Source organism: Hakea prostrata, chromosome 7 (assembly GCF_041222555.1).
Source record: "Hakea prostrata isolate BN-2017 chromosome 7, UWA_Hpros_2, whole genome shotgun sequence".
Lineage (NCBI taxonomy): Eukaryota > Viridiplantae > Streptophyta > Magnoliopsida > Proteales > Proteaceae > Hakea > Hakea prostrata.
Window position 1 is genome coordinate 69,703,777 of NC_142606.1, and position 20,168 is coordinate 69,723,944.

The following is a 20,168-nucleotide window of genomic DNA, read 5'->3' on the forward strand; positions in this document are numbered from 1 at the left end:
AAGGTAGAAAAAACATAGACCAATTTTGCGCGGGAAAGTGTTTAAGCATGGCCCACACATTGGATTGAACATTTAACGGGTATTTGGACTGAACTGCGTGACTGTGCCGTCCTAATAGAGAACACTGTAGAGGTGGAACTGTGGAAGAGTGTGTTTCGTCTTTCCGCCGCTTCAGCTCCGAAGGATCCGTCATTTCCCGCCCCTTCTTCTTTCTTTTATTTCTCCTCCAACGGCAGGCAGTGTTTCGTGCCATTTTGGATTTGTATGCAATTAAGTCTTAGTCCATGACGAGTCCGGAAGAAACTTCCAAGAATCCATCTCTTTATAAAACCCTAAGGAGCCGAATCGTCGAAATCCAACCTTCGACTCCTGCCAAGATCAGTGAAGAGCCTCAGAGTTCTATCATGAGCTCCGATTCTCCTCCTCCTCCTTCTCCTCCTGACAGAAAACTAGATTCTCTTGAATCACCATCAACAACTCCTCCTCCAAGGCGGAGCTCTCGTCTGGCTGCAATTCCGAAACCCCTTTACTCTGGTAGACGATCTGCAAGGCAGACTGGTTCTAGTGAAAGTCCTGATAAGGGTAATAAGAGTGAGGAGTTAGTTGATGATTCTAGGGTTTTGGATTCCAAAAGGCCAATATCCAGTCTTTCTGGTCCTGTTGAGGAAGCGTCGACGCCGAAGGCGAGGAGAACTTTAAAGCCTGCAATGGTGGATTTGACTTCCAGTGAAGATGTCACGGAGGAAGGGATGAGAAAAATAGATATTGACCTTAACTTGCCTGCCGAGGACCCAGAGGCGGAACTCAAAGATAAAGGTGGTTTTTTGTATTTGCGGTCAGGAGCTAGAATCATAAAAAAGAAAATGGAAGGTACCGGTGTTTGTTCTGGCGGATTTGGGAGTGACGGTGTCCAGTTACCCTTTCATCAACTGGGAGGAGAAGGAACAGATGGAGAAGAGCAGGTAAGATTGTCTAATCAAGGTGGAGAGGGTGTTGGTGTGGAGAATTTCGAGAAAGACCCAGGTGAAAGTAGTGGTGCAAATGGTGGGAAAAGATACAGCGCAGCAGAAAAAGGGAAGGGGACCTTGATCAGAGACGCTCCAGTGGAGCTAAATTTATTCCCTGTGACCGAGCGTTTGATGAAGGATGCCGTTTCAGGCCTTAGCCAGCAGTATGAAAAGGGAAAAATGGAAAGCCCCGTAAGGGAGTATAAAGGGAGTGCTCCGAATTACAGAAAGGAGAGGATCAAGAAAACTCTGCAATACAAAAAGGAGAGGAGATCCGACCGGACTGAAAGTTTCCGTCGTGCAGCTCGAGAAAATGCTTCCCGTTTTGCACATTTTAGGCCTGAAGAGGAGAACAACCCTGTGCCCAACGTGCCTGAGAGGCAAATGCCACCGGTGCAAACTTCTCAGGAACTCGAAGATTGGCCAGGACCCTTTTCTACTGCCATGAAGATCATTAAGGAACGAAATATGAAGCAATCCATAATTCGTCCAGGAAATTCATCTTCAGGTTCAAGGGAACCGGAAATTGAATGGCAACCCGCGAAGGGTCGGTCTCCCACTTGTCGAAGGCCTCCAGCCGATTCGCTGCGAAGCCTTTGCCTCCGCATTCTTGCTAAGAATGCTGATAAGATCGCCTCACTTGAGTATGTCCCAGATTCACTAAAGTACAAGCTCACTCGGCTGGTCTGTGATTCTAGAAAAATGAGCAACGATTATATGAGACTCGTTTTCTGTGGGTCTCCAACAGAGATACGAGTGGATGATTGTTCATCCATTACTGAGGAGGAGCTCTGTAGTATGCTTCAAGGCTGCAAAACAGAAAACCTAATGGTGAGTTCTCTTGAAAGATTATTTTATTTTCTTTTGATAAGATAGTTCTCTTGTTTAATGACTCCCTTTTTGTAGATGAGTAATGCTTTATTCAATAACCATTCAGACATGGGCCGCAGTTGGAGGGCCTCATGCACTGGATGTGCCTTTTTTCCTATCTTTATGTTGAGAACGGACAGATGTATTCTTGATTCTAACACGATGCTAGGTTCTAGGGTTTCTTTATGAGATCTACACCTAGGCTGGGGCTGTAATACCTCAGTTATTTTAAAAACAGAATTATATATGTTACAACTCATTTAGGTGGTTGGTGTATTGTGTCTGTTGCACTTGGATATGTGAATGGTTCAGAATGAGTGGATGCCAGGAAGTATGGACATCCTGGATGAACTTGTGGGTGTTGGGAGTGCAAAAGTACTCCTTGTCAACTATACATGCTACAACTCATTTAGGTGGTTGGTGTATTGTGTCTGTTGCACTTGGATATGTGAATGGTTCAGAATGAGTGGATGCCAGGAAGTATGGACATCCTGGATGAACTTGTGGGTGTTGGGAGTGCAAAAGTACTCCTTGTCAACAATACATGCTGTAGAGACCCTTCTCAGTTTCTTGGGCAGATGGACGGGAAAGTGCACGAGTATATTTTTGTGGAGATCTTGGATCAAGAAAGGGGTTAAACTAACCGAGTAGTTCAACGAGTGATGGGTGTCTAGGGCCTTTTGTTGGAGAGGAACTTTGTAGCTATTGGGGTTGAGGATGTTAACTGAGTCATTGTTAAGTAAATTGTTGTCTTGTTAATTAGCATATGAATCATGAGGGAGCTAGAGATGCTGATGTAAACCCGACTTTACAGTTAGGTTTTTTGAAAAAATTCCCTAAAATTAAGGTTTTGCCCAGAATCTTTCAACCAAACCAGCAGATAGGTCTCAAAAGGCTAATGGATGATTTTCAGATAGCTTGGAAACCTAAGGGAAAGGTTATGGGAAGACATGGAAGGAAGTTAGGGTTTTACTAAATTCACGTGGGATGAATAGGAAGCTAAAATTTATCCTAAAATTATTGGGATTGATATGGGGAGAAAGATAAGCTCCTAAGGGATGATTTGAGATACCCAAAATTAATATGGAAAAACTCAATTAATTAACTAAATCTAAATGGACAATAGTTGTGATGGAAGTGTTCATTTGTCTTTGTGATGTCTCTATAAATATGAATTTACAATAGTTGTTAAGGGATTGTAAACTCTTGTGTGCTAGTGTTTACTTTGTTTCTATATCAATTTAAATTATGTAAAAAAAAAAATCTAAATGGGTTGGGATAAATTGGGAACATGGTAAAATTAGGGCTTTTAACAAATCAAGATGGGAGTGAACTTGTGATGGTAGACTGACCCTAGGATGACCAGGGAAGCCGGCGGTTGGTTATGGGCATTGTTGTCAAAGTGGAAAAGTGACTAAAGCGATTGGGGCTCCGTCTAGGCAATTAGGCGACAAAGCGGCGCTTAGACGGTAATAAAACGACTAAGATGGTTGGGTTAAATTTTTTTAATACAACTACTTTTAACCTACTTTTTAATACGAATACTTTTTATAATAAGCTAAACAAACATTCACCAATCACATTCAACAATATTATTCATATATAGTTTAGTGAAATTATTTTACAAATTATGTTTAACATGACTTTTTTTCTTAAATATACATGAAATAATATTCGAATTGGAATTAGAATTGATGTATCCATTTTTTCCTTTTTTTACCAAGCAGTGCCAATATGATAAATTAATAGATCTCATTATTTTGATTTCTAAGTCGTTGTTTATTTAATGATTCATTGATTATCGATGTTGAGTGTGGCTCATGCTTCACATTTTGTTGCCGACAGACACTTTGGGTCTCGATTCCAAAATGACTCACCTATTTAAATTTATATACGGCTTTGTAGAATAAATTATGATTAAAAAAAGTAAGAAAAGATAATATGTACAAACTACAAAATGTAAAAAAAGTAGTTGCTTTAGCGTTTAGGCGGCAATAAGGCGCACAAGGCAGAAAAAAATCAGCCTGTCAATTAATTGAAAATTAGGCGGCTTAAAAACCGCTTTGCCGCCTATGCGTGCCTAGGCAGGCATTTTGACAACAATGGTTATGGGAGGGTTCTGGGATAGTTTTGGATGAAACAAAAGTCAAAGGATATTTACGGTTTTGGGATGAATCTTGAAAATCTTGGGTAACCTATCAAATCTTTTGTTATTCTCTCTCTCTCTCTCTCTCTCTTCTTTTTCCTTCTTGTTTCTGGTTGCCGCAAGTTAAAATGTGGAGGAAGGGAGAACCAAGAGAGAAAGAGAGGGGTTTTTTTGGGGGGGGGGGACTACCTAGTGTGTAGGAGGGTCGGGGGATGGGTCTAGGAGGATCGCAGTGGGTAGAGGAGGGGATCTAAAGGGCTGGCAGGGGTGAGGGAGGGGAAACTAGAGGCTGCGATGGGGGTGGGGTGGATTTTTCTTGGTAGCGCAAGAAGGGGAGGGGAGGGGTGCAATGGGGCTGGAAATGGGGGAGGGAGATGGGGGTTTGGACTTACTTGGTGAGCTGCTGTTGAAGATGGAGGTTGCTGGTTCTTGAAGTTGATTGTGGCAATTGAAGGCAATAAACTTCAAAGATTATAAAGTTGATATTTTGTCCCAAGAAGGCCATGACCCAGTTTCCTACAAGAGCTCTTCAATTCTTTGTTCAATGTAGATGGTCTTTACAATGAAAGTAATGGCTTATTTATAGCCTTACATCAAGAAAGAAAGAATCTAACTCTAACTGGGAGATTCGACTTAGACTTAACTAGGACTTATAATCCAACTCAACTAGGGTTTCCTTTGTAAGCTAGGATACCTTTACAGTTAAATGACAACCACATAGAATAACTTGAAATAAATGACTTAGTTATCCATAAACTGTCCTACTTAAAAGAAAGATTCCCTATGACACTAGAACTCAACTACTAACTCAAAGTAATACTTCAAGACATGATTGGACTCCAAAAAGTAAAAGGAAAAATTCTGAAAATAAAATCAGCAGCTCATTAGGGCTAGAAAATGACCGAATTGCTCCTTTTTAGGGTTTTGGTCACCCCTAGGTGCGCCACCTTGGTGGGGCCTTGGGGCCTACACTATTGTTTTGGCTAGGGGTGGGCCCTTGTTCACGTCAGATGCATTAATGTATTTGGAGATCCTGCTTGTCAATTGTCCATCATTGAGGAAGCTAGGTCATGGTGGGAGATCTCGTGAGATATCTCGGTTTTTTCATAAATAGAGATGAGGTAGAGATTGAGTTTTGCAAAATGGGATATCTCCTTATATCTCGCCATATCTTGCTGGAACTTTCAATTTTTGCCGAATTTTTTTTACGTATTTCAGCTGGATTTTCACTTGCAACTATTCTTAGCATGTTTGCAACATCAAAGGAAGATCAATCATTCTTTGCTTGTATTATGAACTTATGTGTTAATGGCTTATATAGAACTTCTAATGGTTGTATAATTTTATCATTGTATTCTTGAAAATTGAGATTGTGATACTTGTATGGATGGAATTTGAGGACATTTAAGTTATTTGATGTATTTGATACACTTGTTTTCATTTATATGCCTTAAAGGTTCTATATTACATGTTGTATAACCTTGCATTCTTTAATTCTACAGTATTTCAGTTTCACACTATGGGTAGACTTAGAAATCATACTTAGGTTGTTTTTTAAGAAATCTAAGGCCACCAGTGTGTTCAAAGCCCAACTAGGACCCTAAAACCCACTGAGACGGGCCATCGAGTTGACACAAAAACAATGACATATTTTGACCAAGATCTCGGTTTTTCAGGGTGGTGATCTCGCTTGAGAGCGAGATCTTGTACCATGAGCTAGGTATGCGCTAATGTATTTGGAGATCTTGCTTGTCAATTGCCCGTCATTGCATATGGGGTTGGGCCCTTTTGTAACAGTCTAGTGCCTTCTCTGGAAAAGCTAAATGGTTTTTTTTTCCCTTCTTTTTCCCTCTAATTGTTATTCTGTCTGTTAGAATGAATGCTGACACATAATATTAAGAATATCTTTATTTAAAAAGAATATCATGGAGAAAGAGTTTAAAAAACTCATGGCCTGGTCAGTGGTTCTTCACATAGGGATGGTCTGTGAGATATATGAGCTAGTCTATTCTTTGTTTGTTTACATCCTTCTTTTCTAATTGAGTTCAATGTTAATTTTCTTATGTCCCATGACTTTTATTTTTCTTCTTCTTATTTTGCTGTATGTTTTTCTGAAATCAGGTACTGCAACTTGACTTCTGTGGACGATGTTTGCCAAATTATGTATTGCGCACTATGGTAGCTCAGTCGCCTAATGGTTTGTGTGCATTAACAAACATATCCTTGAAGGGTGCATGCCGTCTTTCGGATGTTGGACTTAAAGCACTTGTTGCTTCAGCACCTGCACTAATGTCTATAAATTTGGGGATGTGTTCCTTTGTCACCTTAGATAGCATTAACATTCTGGGTGATTCTTTGCGATCATCACTGAGGAAATTATACATAGATGACTGTCAAAACGTAGATGCAATGACGATACTCCCTGCATTAAAGAAGCTAACTCACTTGGAAGTATTGTCTGTTGCACGTGTGCCTAATGTTTGTGATGATTTTGTCAGCCAACTGGTTGCTGTACATGGTCCTAACATGAAGGAACTTTGTTTTTCGGGTTGTAGGTAAGTTCATTGATTTGTTTTACTTATTGTTTTTTAATGACACTAGTAAGCACGCACGTGAACTTTTCACTTATATTCTGATTAGATTGTAACTTAAAGAGTATAGATGTCTAATGGTAATGCATGATTTGGACTTACATATTCTTTAGTTCTCTACTTATGCATGATTTTTATACTTTTTTTTTTTTTTTTGACTGATGGCACCTTAAAGCCTTAAGTGGGATTAAAACTGAAAGCACCGCCCTTACGTGCCAAATATTACTGATGGCTCACATTTTTATTACTGGTGTCTCACACTTAACAGAGTGAATAAGATTCTATTAAGTCCCAAAATAAAGTGACTACAATACTCTCCAATATCAATTTACTAAACTGTCCTACTATACCCAACTTTTAGGTGGATGAAGGGATTTCCCCTTCACCCATCTTCTTCCAACACCTTATTGGAAACCACTACAACCCTTCCCCTTGTTGGCGAGCATTGCCCCTACTTTCCCCCATGAAAAATTACCCATCCAAAATCCTAAACAGATCAAAACTATTTCTAAAAATTAGATAATAAAACCACTTTAAGAAAATACATAGTGCTTTCTTTAAAATGGTTATGTAAATGTCATCTAAATAGTGTATGTTGTTCCCACCAGAACCCAAAAAAAGAAAGGTAAGATGGACCGCAGAGGTTTCAGATGTTTCCACCTGATTGGTGCGCCAAGTTTAGACAAAACTTAAACAAAGTCTAAAACAGTCCAAACCCAAATTTAGCACAACATCAAGAAATGCATAACCAGATTACCTTTTGAATGATAAGAAATTGGAGGTCAAATAAAACATCATAGTGTTGGATGAAAGAAGTTCCCATTATTAAACCAATTTAATACACAATTTAACCCTTAAACTATGAGGTCTAAGAAAATCCTTCTAGAGAAAGAATTAAATCTATAGAATAAACAAACGCCAATAGACACCAAGAATGATGAACAAGCATACCTTGGAGAAATTTGGGGAAGATGACCATTGTCCGTCTGCAAATTTAGCGACGATAGATTCATCGAAAGGTTAAGTAGAAATTGTCGTGGAGAAAAATTTTTCCCCTGGTAAATGAATTGGGGAAAAAAAATCTTATAACTATTTGGATTAGAACTTTGAAACCAGATGTAGAGGAAAAGGCCACGTGTGAGAGAGATAGAGAGGTAGAAAGGTGGAATGGGAAATCGAAATCATAATCAAAATTAAAACTTGTAGATAAAGGGAGCAGAGGATGTAAAGATTAATTCCCAAGATGTAGGTACTCAGGGTCGGCATTAATGAGGTTAATGAGCCCAGGACGGCTCTAAAACCTAGTGAGGATGACAGTGGCATTGGTTTATGAAAGAAAAAGAAAGTACAGGAAAATATGCATCTGTAAGAGAGTGGTAGAAATTAGAACTTCCAGATAAAGAGAGCAATGGGTGAGAAGATTAATTACCAGTACCTAGGTGCTTAGGGCTGAGAATACTTAGGTTCATGAGCCAGTGCAGCCATAAATCTTAGTGAGGATGACAGTGGGATTGACTTGGGGATTCAGGGTTTTTGATCCGTTGCAAGCGAAGCCTGATGCTCCAGCCCTAGGTTTTCGCAACAAAATCCAAATCAAATGGAGTTGATTCCAGCAGTTTTTTAATATTCAAAGAAGGTGTTGTCGGAAGGGGTAAGATCTGAACGGAATGTTGGTGTTCGTTGGCAGGGAGAGTCACCTAGCCACTGCTGGTGGGTTGGCGCTTGGGTGACTTACTTTGGGGGAAGGGCATTTTGGTCTAGTGAAAAATTTGCAATTACTGAACAGGGACATGTCTATTCAGGTGGGGGGAATTTTGGTCAACTAAAATACATAACACAACTTTTGTGAACGGATTCATGTCTATTGGGGGTATTTTGGTCAACCAAAATACATACCACAACTGTTTCAAGTTTTCTTTTATATAGTAGTATGATTATGCACTTTGAACCATTGATATATGCTTTTGGGGAGGTTTCCTTAATTGTGAATCTGAAGCCACGCGGCTCTAAAGTGGAATACGGTGGCCTGTATAGATTAGCCATATGAAGGATCGACCAATCTAGAGGAAGAAATTCTGACCCAGTGTGTAAAGTGTAAACTAGCTACTACAAATCATTACCCTCAGGCATATTCTTGTATCCCTTCCATTTATGATCAACTTATACTGGTTGACATGTTCTCTTCCAATTACCTTGCCTTCTTCTAATATTGTTGTTAAAAAGGGTGATTGATAACTTTTCAACTGACATCTATGGGAATTAAAGGGACAAGCTTGGAGTACCAGAAAATTTGTAAAAATTGATGTTACCAGAATGCCCTTGCTTCCACAAAATAACTAAAACTTAAAATTGATGATAATTAATCTTGATGTTGAAGGGCTAAGGTTTTCACTCCATGTTAGTGAAGGACTGCTACTGCCAATGTTAGAACGCTGTATTTTGAGGATACAATTGGAGATTTACAAATGGATTTACAATATGGTAGCTTGCTAGTGTTTATTTGTTTAAAACCCCCCCTCCCACGCGCTTTTTTTCTTCTTTCATGATGCATAGCATGTCAATTAATTTTTAACATTGTTGACACCCGATGTTTTTCGTTTGATGCAGGGAATTGACTGATACTTCATTAAAAGCCACTGCAGAGACTTGTTCCAAACTATGTTGTCTTGATCTTGGTAACTTGAGAAAATTGACTGATCGTGCACTAGGATACATTGCCTATGGTTGTCAATCAATTCAAACGCTAAATTTATATCGCAGTGCATTCAGGTTGGTTCAAGTTACATTCATTTGTGAGTTAAATAGCTTGTTATGTTGTATTAATGTCATTGCCATGAATATCAACCTTGTATGTAGTATGTACTCTGGAAAATTGACTGTGTGGTAGACCTTCCTATCTTCTCAATTTTAGTATAAATTGATGTTATAGAAAGGATTTTGTTGAATTCACACTCTCATATTCCTTTCTTTGTAAATAAATAAATGGGCTGATAGCAATCAAGTTGCTGGAGGATGACATAATCTCCTTCAGGCTCTGTATGTGTTAAATCATTTTTCTTTCTCCCTTGCCTGTCTCCCACACTAGTGGGCTCCCTATGCCTTTCTTTGCCCTTCCCTTTTTTCTTTTTCTCGTTTGGTGAGTTCAATATAGTTCTTAGTTTTGTATCAAGAAATAGAGCTGTCTGTAGTTTGTAGAGGTCAACCAGAGATAAGAAAGCTGTCTTTTGAAGAGGTCAACAAGAAGTAAGAAAGTTCATTTTGGAGGTTTCAACCGTTAGTGGATTATCTTTATTCTAGCCGTTTGATCCTTTAAGGAGGCCATCAAGTGGCCCAACAGTGTGACCTTGAGATGCTCGTGAAAAGATGCAAGCCTGTCTTTAAAGGTGGCCACTTCATGAAGAAGTGCAGAAAGTTAGGACCAGCTCCAGACCCATCCCAAATTTTGGGACCATGGAAAAGCAGGACTTGTCCTAGATTTCTGGCCCTCAGGGAGCAACATGTATGCTTTTGGGGTGATTAAAGTTCCATAGTATTCTTGTTTCAGCTTCTTTTCCTTTCTCATTTGTTTTGATGGGATTCAAGAACTTCACTTTCTCTCTTGTTAAATGCCTGTGGCATTATATGCCATTTAGGTGTTGAAGGATTTGTTACTTTCGTGGTAGTGCCAGCTTGCTCCTCCACACAGCCCCATCCCCCCCCCCCCCCCCCCCACAGAAGGAAAACCCCAAGAAGAGGTAAACTTGGTTTGTCCCTCTGAATTGGGCAAATGGCCGTCCTCAAGGTTTCCCAATATCTATTATATGGTTAAGTCCCCTACTGAATATACACAAGAAAAGCTGTTAGACAGTGGGTCTCTGTTTGAGATAAGCTATGGAATGTATGTGTTCTCTTTCTATTGAACTATCAAATTGACATGATGAGTCCTCTACATGGCTTGAAAATGTGGCTTGTGTAGAGAATTTCTGTTTCTGTGGCAATAAAAATCATTCACATTTATTATTGTTCTTCTTCTTCTCTTTCTTCTCTTTGGTAGACTAACTTTATGAACTTCGTCAAATGCTAGTGACGAAGCAATTGCTGCATTCCTAGAGGCCTCTGGAGAATCGTTGACGGAACTTTGGCTGAATAATGTTAATGAGGTACCACATTGACTTGCAACTTTATTTTCTGAAGAACTTATGGCTGATCTGCATTTTGAAGGAAAATAGTCAGTGCCAAGATGTGCATAATTTTGTGATAAACTAGGATAGTGAATGTTGTTGTTGTTGAGTTATCAACTCTGAGATTAGAATCTTTCAGACTGGTAATGTCCACACTTCCATTGTTCTGGCACACATACCCCAAATGTCCATATAACAGTTGATATCTATAACATCTCTTTTGCAAACATTCCTACCTATTTCAACTTTTCCCCCTTGCCTTCCTAATCCCTAAAAAAGGGAAATCTTGAAGTTCTTCCATCTTGGTTTCTACTTTGTTTTATGGCCAAGTGTGTTTAAATATTAGGCTCTCATGTATTTAATTCTTGTATTCTGGAAAGAGAAAAAACATCCGAGATATGGAACACATCTTTATCTTGCTCCTGAAATCTGAAGAGCCTAAGCTAATAGTTTATGAAAGCTATATGAATACGGTATGAAACATACAGGCAATGCAGTTTCCCGCCTGTCATTCTTGCCTGAGTGACATTATGCGTTGTACCTTTTGTTAGTCTACTTCTGATTTCTGAATGGCTACTTTACGAACTACTGGGGATTGAAACCTGAGGTTGTTTTGTGTATGGATTGGCCTTAGTAGTAGGCTCTGATGTTAACAGTTCCCTGTTGCCATGTCTTGATGGTCAGATCCATGTTCTAGCTCACCATGGTGGCCTTTTACATACAACATATTAATCCCATAGGCTCAGACTCAGATGTTAGGTTCCACATCGAGGGGAAAAGATTTTTTTTGGTGGGGGAGGGGGTTTTGTGTGCTTGGGTTTTAGAATCTATCCAGTTTGCGTTTTGGAAGTATTTTTAGCTGCTTTTATGGGTTAAACTGGACTTTAACAGGTTAGCCACCACACAGCTATATCACTCGCCAGGCGTTCAAGAAAGCTGCGAAAACTGGACCTCTCCTTCTGCCGTAAGTTGACTGATAAAGCACTTGGATTGATTGTTGATAACTGCTCAGAACTGAAGTTGCTAAAACTTTTTGGATGTACTCAGGTAATTGCTCTCATTTCAGAAAAACTAGTTTGGCATGTATAACTTCTATTTAATATTGTATAGAAATATTCTGGTTGTGCTGCCTAAGGAAATTGAATCCGTCACCATACTTGTACAACTTTGAGCATCATTCTGTGATTCTTAAGCAGTAGCATCAAGATGGGTCATATTTATTTTTAAGTCATGAGAGAGAAGTGTCTGATATTGAGTTTATTTTAGGTAATAGTTATTTATTTTTTTATTTTTTATTAATGAACTCTTAGTAGGTGATGCAGTCCTACATGGGTAGGAGATCAACAAGGAGTGAGATCTGATCTTTAATAGGTAGTTTGGATGGTCAAATTTGGGTTTTAGGTCAAAGATTATGGTTTGCGTTTTGATGCTGATGATGAAGGAATATTGCTGGAAATTAAGTTTCAGCAATTTAGGGTTAGGTTTCTGTTTTGCTGAAGTGATGAAGGGCGGCCCTATGGGGGGGAGAGCGGTGTCGGAGGGGGGGTTGGGCACTTGGATAGTCTCTTATATGGTGAGCTTTAGCTGGCTGAATTGGGTGGATTTTAGCTCTTATCAGGAAAGTTTTGCGATGGAGGTTGTTTGGGTTTTATGGATTGGTTGAGGCAGCAAACACGTGTCAGAGTATCATTATGAGCAGGGGTTGATTTGAATCATTTGATTGAAAATTGAGAGGGTTTTGTTGGTTGGTTTAGTCTATGGAAGATATAGATTTCGGGGAAACTAGAAATCAAAATAGGGTTTGGCGTTTGGAGGATCAGAAGAAGAATAAGGGGCTGGGGGTTGACAGTGACTTACCGTTATTGTTGGGAATCCTTGGTAGGAGCTTGTTACTTGAAATACACAATCTTAACAGAAGTTGAGGAAGACCTTTAAAAAGTTTGGAAGGTGATTTGAGCCTCCCAGGCCCTCACTGTCAAGGATTCAACTGGATCAGACTTCAGTCCCACCAAGCCTAAAATGAGCACGAGATTCAATATCTGATGGAGAATACATATTTGCTGCTGTTTGCAAAGCAATGTTCAAAAATCTAAAGGTGTCCCATCCATCCCTGTGAGTCCCTCTACTTATGAATTATGATAGGGCCCAAGGGCCTGCAGCTTTCGAGTTAGATCCTGGGCTTGAAGTAGCTCCAATATAATTAAGGACTAGTGGCCAAGATCTCTAAGAGAACCAGCTTGAAATTAGGAAATAATAGGGTAGGTTATAAAAATCAATCTCGGTTTAGTAGGGCGTTGCCCTAGAATCACTTCGGAAATCTTTATCCAAGAATTGGGGAACGAGCGTAGCATGGTCTAAGACAATGATGTCGAAAAATTTGTCTAACCATCAAATTTGTCCATAACTTGGTGCATCATCCAACACATCATCCTCTAGATTCTAGAAAGTTCTTGGGCAATCAAGCCATTGGGGCTTTGGTTCTTGATAACCTATGCACCTAACATGGAACATTACAAACCTGTAAACCCAAGAACCTATCTCTGATTATCAGTAACCTTTTTCATCACCCCTGATACCCCTAAAACCATGCAAGAGAAAACAGAAAAAGACCTTCCAAAACCCTGACTTGAGGTTCCTCAAATTTTCTCAAAATTGAGTTGGTTCTCATACAAATCTTGCCTATTGGCCCTCAATCTTGTTGAGGCTAGGTGGTAGTTAGCTTGTCTTTCCAGTTTGAGATGAACTCGAGACATCTGCATCTGCAACCTGTGCTACAATTGCTCACTCAAGTAATGGCACAACAAAGCTGAACCTTGAAAATTTGATTTGTGCCTTGCCTTGGTCAAAAACCTGAGCCTAGAGATTGGTCCCATTTTGATATCAAGCTTAGACCTTGGACAACTTAAAAAACCTGAGCTCAGACCTCGGTTCCATGTTGATACCAAGCTTAGAAGTTGGACAACATAAAAACCTGCGCTCAGACCTTGGTCCCATGTTGATAAATCTCAAACCTTGGACGACTTGAAAATCCTGCCCATGTTGATATGTAGTTCAGGCCTTGGACAACTTCAAAAACTCGAGCTTGGACCTTGGTCACATGTTGATACCAAGCTCAGACCATGGATAGCTTCAATAACTTGAGTTCAGTCATGAGTTCATTGCGTTGACCTGAAATTTCAACCAAATAGAATACGACATCAACCGACTTTCCAGAGCAGAAAAATTCAATAAAACAGGGACATCAGTAGTATATCTTGCAGCAGAGTCTTATAGCATAAAAAATAGAGGATAATACTTATCTCTTGCTATCAAAATAGTGGTCATATCACAGTAGAAATCAAGAGGAATGCCAGGACATGAGCACAGGGCAGATCACACTTCAAATTTATGCAAGAAGCAGAAAATTGTAGATGTGCTTTACCAGAAAAAGCCGGCAAGGTCTGCGATGGTGCTAATTGGGTTCTTCCATCAATGAATAATAAGAAAAACATCCCAGTTAAAAAAAAAAAACTTGGGCTGGATCAGGAACTTAGTAGTAGGCTTGCACTGGATGTGGAACCCATATCAGATCTCAATTTGAAGCAGATAGTAATCCCAGTCCTCTGGGTCTTTGTAGTAGTATTAGATATGCAAAGGGATCACCTCATTAATTGCCAAAGTGGGATCCTGATACATGGGTAAAGACAATGAAGGGTGACTGCTCATCAGATAAGAAAAAAAAGATAGAAAACTGAGCATTCAAGGGAGAAGAAGCAGTCTTTAAGCTGACTAGAGATGCTTTGATACCATGTTGGAATTTGAGAGCCTGAAATCAGCCTTGGGAATGAAAGAAATTGAGAAAAAGAAGAAGAGATGAGAGCAGCCTTGTTCTATGAAGGAAAGCATACAATAGAGAGAGTACTTTTGCTAACCATAGGTACCATATTTATAATAGATTTGAAATACATAAAAGACCAAATCTGACCCTACTTAAGGGACGAGAGAATTACAAGAAGTTAAAAACTTGAAATTAACCTAATCTAACAACTAAGAGCCATTCTTGAAACTGTCCTAGCAGTTGCTGCTAGGACTTGCTACTAGAAATGGCAAACTTCAATACTTATAGTTTTGTTTTTTAAATTATATTTTGAAAGCTACTTGTTAACGCCCCGTCCCCCCAAAGTTCATTTGTTACTTTGGCCTTTTCTGTTGCTCAGGTTTTTGCAATAATTGTTTAAGGACCTTCACTGAATTCCTATAAATTTGGTAGCTGTCAAATGATATATTCTCTAGCCTGTATTGTTGAATGCATGAAAGATGATAACAAATTAAAATCTGTTAGCTATCTGGGCATTACATTTCATTCTCTTCCTTTTTGCAGATTGGTGAGGTGTTTCTATGTGGCCACTCAAATCCCCATGTGGAAATCGTTGGTTTGCCACTTACTGATATTTATAAACATCTCAACTATCTGGATACTTTGTAAGACGAATCTGGATACCGATTTGGCTTCTTAAACTACACCTCAAATTTCAAATGGTTAAGCCACTTGGTATGACTATTTTGCATCAGTTGATACTGGGGGGGAAAAATCATCTTATAGATTGAGGGGGAGCTAGAGAACAATCCATTGCTCACCCTGTTATATGAAAGATCTACTCTCCTTTTTACCTAAAAGTAAACACAAAGCATTGTCTTCATTTTGCACCTTTTTAAATTCCTTCTTGGGGCGGGATGGAATGGGGTAGAAAGAGGTGGGAATTGGTTTCATTCCCCTTGCTGAATTTCATTGGATTGCAAGAGGATTTTTTAACTCCCCCCAAGCCAAATGTACTTATATTGTTATAACAAGCTTTATGATGGCAATGAACAGCTGAGATCCTGATGTCATAGATCTATGTATGGTATTTGATCTTTTTGTGGTCAGTTATTAGCTAATGGAAGTTATTCTTTTTTTCACTTGCTACCAACATTAGAGAATGCTTTTGCAGGTTAGAGGTTATCGGAGGTGAAAAGAAGCTTAATGTTGTTTCACAAGCAAAATAAAATAAGTAAAGCAGGGATACATTCCTTTTGATTTAAAACAGTGAGAAGAAAAAAAAGGGGTATTTCATTTTTAAGGGAAAGAATCCTACAAAATAATTCTATCAAGTAAGTTCATGAAACACTGCTCTTATATTTTACAATATCTCTTCAGAAATTATACCACAAGGCCCTCTATAATGCCTTGAAAATAAAGGGTGTAAAACCTTAAAGCCTTCTTATTTTATTTAAGCATTTTATGTCAAACAAAATGGAGCCGAGGAGTTTTTTCCTTCTTCCTTAAATGCAACAGTTGCTATTTTCTTGCTCATTTGATCACTGAGAGTTAAGGATGGCAACAAACCATGTTTTCATGATGGTGGCTACTGGCTACTGCCATCATAACAATGGAGAGTATGGGTATATTTGGGATTTTACACTCATTTAATTATTTCTTTGCGTTTGACTTGTGGGTTTAGAGCGGTTTGTCGGTCGCGGGTCGGAAGGGATTAAGAGCTCGTCCGATCAAGATTGACGCTTGACTAATGTATTTTAGTGAATTCAATGGGAGACGGATGATCGACCGGGGGTCAAATATGGATATGACCGCTCGTTGCGTGAAATACTTTAAATCTTGGTTTAAAGTGTAGACTGGTTATTTCAAAATAATTTGAAGATTTCACCCCGAGAGAAAATAATAATTTGAAAGAATGTATCTTCATGGTACTGCAAAAGCTGTTTTTTCTGTAGTAAATAGGTAGGAGATTCCTGAAAATGTCAAAACTTAAAAAATGAATGGAGGAGATCCAATAATTCACCCCCTGACTAGTAGACCAAAATAGAGTCAGAAATTAACCTCAAACTGTCCACTCTTATGAGAGAAGAGTAAAAATTCTAGCATCAAAGATTAGAGTCAAGTGGTTGGAAGGGGATAAAAATCCAGCATTCTTCCACTCCAGTCAAAAAGACAAAGAAAATCAAATGGGCAGTGGCTGTCAACTGATCATAAAATATTTAGAAGTACGTTTCAAACCCATTTACATCTTCACCTCCCCAATCCCCTCTTTCTTTTATCTCAAATATCCATCCCTCCATTTCTAGGGAAGGATAATGCAATGCTTTGCAAACTCTTTTTGGGAGGAGCAAATTAAAAAGTTCTCTTACAAATGAAAGGGAACAAGGCCTCATGTATTGATGGTCTCCCTGGAAGATTCTATTATAAAAAATGGGACACCATTGGAAAGGATCTCATTGAGGGTACCAACATTTCTTTAATAGGGTTTCCTTCTAAAAAGTCTGAACAAACCATTATAACTTTAAATGCAAAAAAGAAAACCCCCATGAAGTGGGCCATCTTAGGCCTATTAGCATGTGCACTTTTCTATACAAAATAATAGTTAACTGTCTTGCCAATAGGTTAAAATCTTACTTAACTCAATTGTGAGCGAAACCCAAAGTGCTTTTGTCCTAGGTAGGTCAATATTGGACAACCTTTACATTGCTCGTGAATGCTTGCATTTCTCTTCCTTGAATTCTGGTTAGACACTCAAACTTGACCTTTGCAAGGCATATGACAAAATGGAATGGTCATTCATTTGTGATACCCTTTGTGGACTTGGCTTTGATAGCAAATGACAATGGATAATGCAATGCTTGACCACGGTTGAGTATTACAATAAAATTAATGGCCAACTCACTTATAGACTTATTCCTTGGTCTTTGCCAATGGTGCCCTTTAAGCCCCTATATATTTATCCTTTGTCATGAAGTCTTCTCTAGGAGACTTACTTCATCTTCTGGGATTCCTAAATTTTCAGGTTTGAAAATTGCTAGATTTGCCCCCAAAATTAATCATCGGTTCTTCCTAGATGATTCTATGATTTTTACTCAGGCAAAACCTAAAAATGCAGAATTACTAATGGAAATTCTTGAGGAATATAGAAATGCTTTGGGTCAGCACTTGAATAACTCCAAACCTTTAGTCTTGTTTAGTAAAAAAGTTTTTGATCATGTCAAGAGGAATATTTCACAAATAATTAACATGACTTTAGGCAAATCAAAATCCCAAGTCTTTTCCTATCTATATGAGAGGTTGAATGGGAAATTTTGGTAGGATGGAAAGAGAAGTTGTTATCTCATACAGGGAAAAAAAATCTTGGTTAAGGTTTGTGGTAACAACAATATCCACCTATACAATGATCAAATTTCCTTATTCTTAAGGAACTGAGCAACAAATTAACAGGACTCATCAAGAAATTTTGGTGGAAAAGTAAAACAATTCTAGTATTTGCTAGGTTAAATGGGAAAAATGATCTGCCCTAAAGATAAAGGTGGTTTGGGATTCAGAGATTTTCATGCTTTCAACAAAGCCTTGCTGACCAAACAAGTATGGAGACTTCTCACTGAACCTGATTCACTTTGGGCTTGTACAATTAAAGGGAAATACCTTAAAAGCTCAAATTTCCAGTAAGTCTCCCCACATAAGAGAGCATCTTGGGGATGGAAGAGTGTATTAGCTGGAAGAGAAATCTGGTCATATTAGAAACATTGGAAATGGGCTTACTACTAGAATTTGAAAGACCTTTGGATTCCTTGCCCTTCCTATCTTCCATCATAATGAACTAGTAGATTGGGAATGTAGAAATTGGAAAGTTCATTCGCTTGACTGTCTTTTTACCCAAGCTGAAAAGAATGCAATTCTTTCGATCCCTATTCTTTTTAATGATATTGAGGATTCGTGGGTATGGAAGGAAAGAAATGATGCAAAATTTCAAGTAAAATCTGCCTATTATTTCTTGCTTGACTTCCTAGGTCAATGTTAGCTCAGATGGGACATCTTCATCCTCAAACACGAATTGGAAAAAGATATGGGATACAATTACTTTCCCCAAAATAAAGCTTTGTGTGGAAAGCAGCACATGAAGGTATCCCAAGACAAAAATATCTATTTGAAAGAGACAATTCCCTTTCTAATTTGTGTTTTTTATGCTCATCACAGGTAGAAAATTTATCTCATGCACTTTTTCATTGTGATTATGCTAGAAGTTACTGGAAATCTTCCCCAGTAAGAATTGATACTTCTAAATTTTTGGGTAATACCTTTCATGATTGGCTAGATTTTATTAAACATAGATTTGCCAATTCAAATCAAAGAGAACTTGCATATACTAGGAGCAGTGTTTTATGTTGGGTATTTTGGTATGCTAGAAATGCATTTCTTTTTAAAGGTATTTGCCCCTCTCTCACTTCATCATTTTTGCATTTTAACAGGTTGTTTAATGATACACATATATCTTAGAATAGATTGGCTTCCAATCCTGTCTCAGGCACTAGAATTATTCAAGAAGGATGATGCTTCTGTCCATCATTTCAATTTCAAAAGATACACTGATGCAGCGTGGGTTGCATCCTCTAAACAGAAAAGAAGAAGCTGCATTTTTTGGAGCCCAACTGGTGGTTTTGTGATGACAAAGACTAATTTACTCTTTTGGTTTTTCTGCTTTAGTACTAGAGCTTGAAGCTCTTAGGGATGCAGTATTAACTACTTTGAATCTTCGTGTAACTCATGTTGTTTTGTTTTCGGATTGCCTCTTAGCCGTGAAGGCTCTCAATGGCTAGGACCAATCCCTTGATTGGCCAAGCCATGGCTTAGTTCAGCATATATTGACGTTGTCTACATCTTTCTCTTATGTTAGTTTTCGTTTTATTAGCCGGTCTTACAATGTTAGGGCAGACTATCTCGCTTGTGGCTCTAAATTGTTTAGTTGAGCAGGGAGTGGAGGCAGTCCCTTCCTAGATTCTTTATGTACTCTTCTATTACACTAGAGAGTCTAATATAATTTCTTATTTGATGAAAAAAAAAAAAAAAGAAAGAAAGAAAGAAAGAAAGAAGAGAGAGAACTGAACCATTTAGTAATGGATTCCACTTACTGAATTGATTAGGGACTCAACTGATCGACACTCTTACAAGGAACTGATTTCATGATGCCATATATTGCACTGGATACAAGCGGAGTGATGGAAACAACTTCCACAGAAAAAAATTGCAGTCCAGAAACATGAAGATGAAACCATAAAAATATACAAGATTGCACCTTCTTCTTTCTAACTTTTAGGGCTCCAAAAAGTTCAGTTGTTGGTTGAAGCAGCTTTACACTTTAAAACCAAAGCAAGCAATATAAGAAGGGCCAGGATCCCACATGGAGAACCTCCAACTCTGTGTATCCAGTAAGGGTCAAACCTCTTAAATCTTTTGTCCAAGTAACAAGACATGTTGATGGCAATGATCAGGATCACTAGCAACAGAGGTAACCATGCCCAGGAAATAAAGCTGATGGTGCTGCCATCTTCTTCTTCTTCTTCCAGTATGATGACTTGTTTCCGGTCAATATAA

General features: G+C 38.6%; 1 protein-coding gene across 2 annotated transcripts; it reads left to right on the forward strand.

The window, feature by feature from the left end:
- Positions 1-114: 114 nt before the first annotated feature.
- On the forward strand, positions 115-16,046 carry LOC149011886 (uncharacterized). Of its 2 annotated transcripts, none has more exons than XR_016174468.1 (6): positions 115-1,838; positions 6,145-6,578; positions 9,222-9,383; positions 10,678-10,753; positions 11,682-11,821; positions 15,135-15,221. XR_016174468.1 is itself a non-coding variant. In XM_089161730.1 (6 exons), exons 1-6 carry the CDS (start codon positions 285-287, stop codon positions 15,237-15,239), a joined length of 2,487 nt encoding a protein of 828 aa, XP_089017856.1. In that variant the 5' UTR covers positions 115-284; the 3' UTR covers positions 15,240-16,046. The 2 variants fall into 2 exon arrangements, 1 of the variants encoding a protein (XP_089017856.1); XM_089161730.1 differs by having other exon boundaries at positions 11,666-11,821; positions 15,135-16,046.
- Positions 16,047-20,168: the final 4,122 nt, after the last annotated feature.

Coding starts and splice junctions, on each gene's coding strand:
- LOC149011886 (XM_089161730.1), top strand. CDS start 285: ATGACGAGTCCGGAAGAAACTTCCAAGAATCCATCTCTTTATAAAACC. Junction 9,384..10,677: donor TTATATCGCAGTGCATTCAG/GTTGGTTCAAGT, acceptor GTCAAATGCTAG/TGACGAAGCAATTGCTGCAT. Junction 11,822..15,134: donor AACTTTTTGGATGTACTCAG/GTAATTGCTCTC, acceptor TCCTTTTTGCAG/ATTGGTGAGGTGTTTCTATG.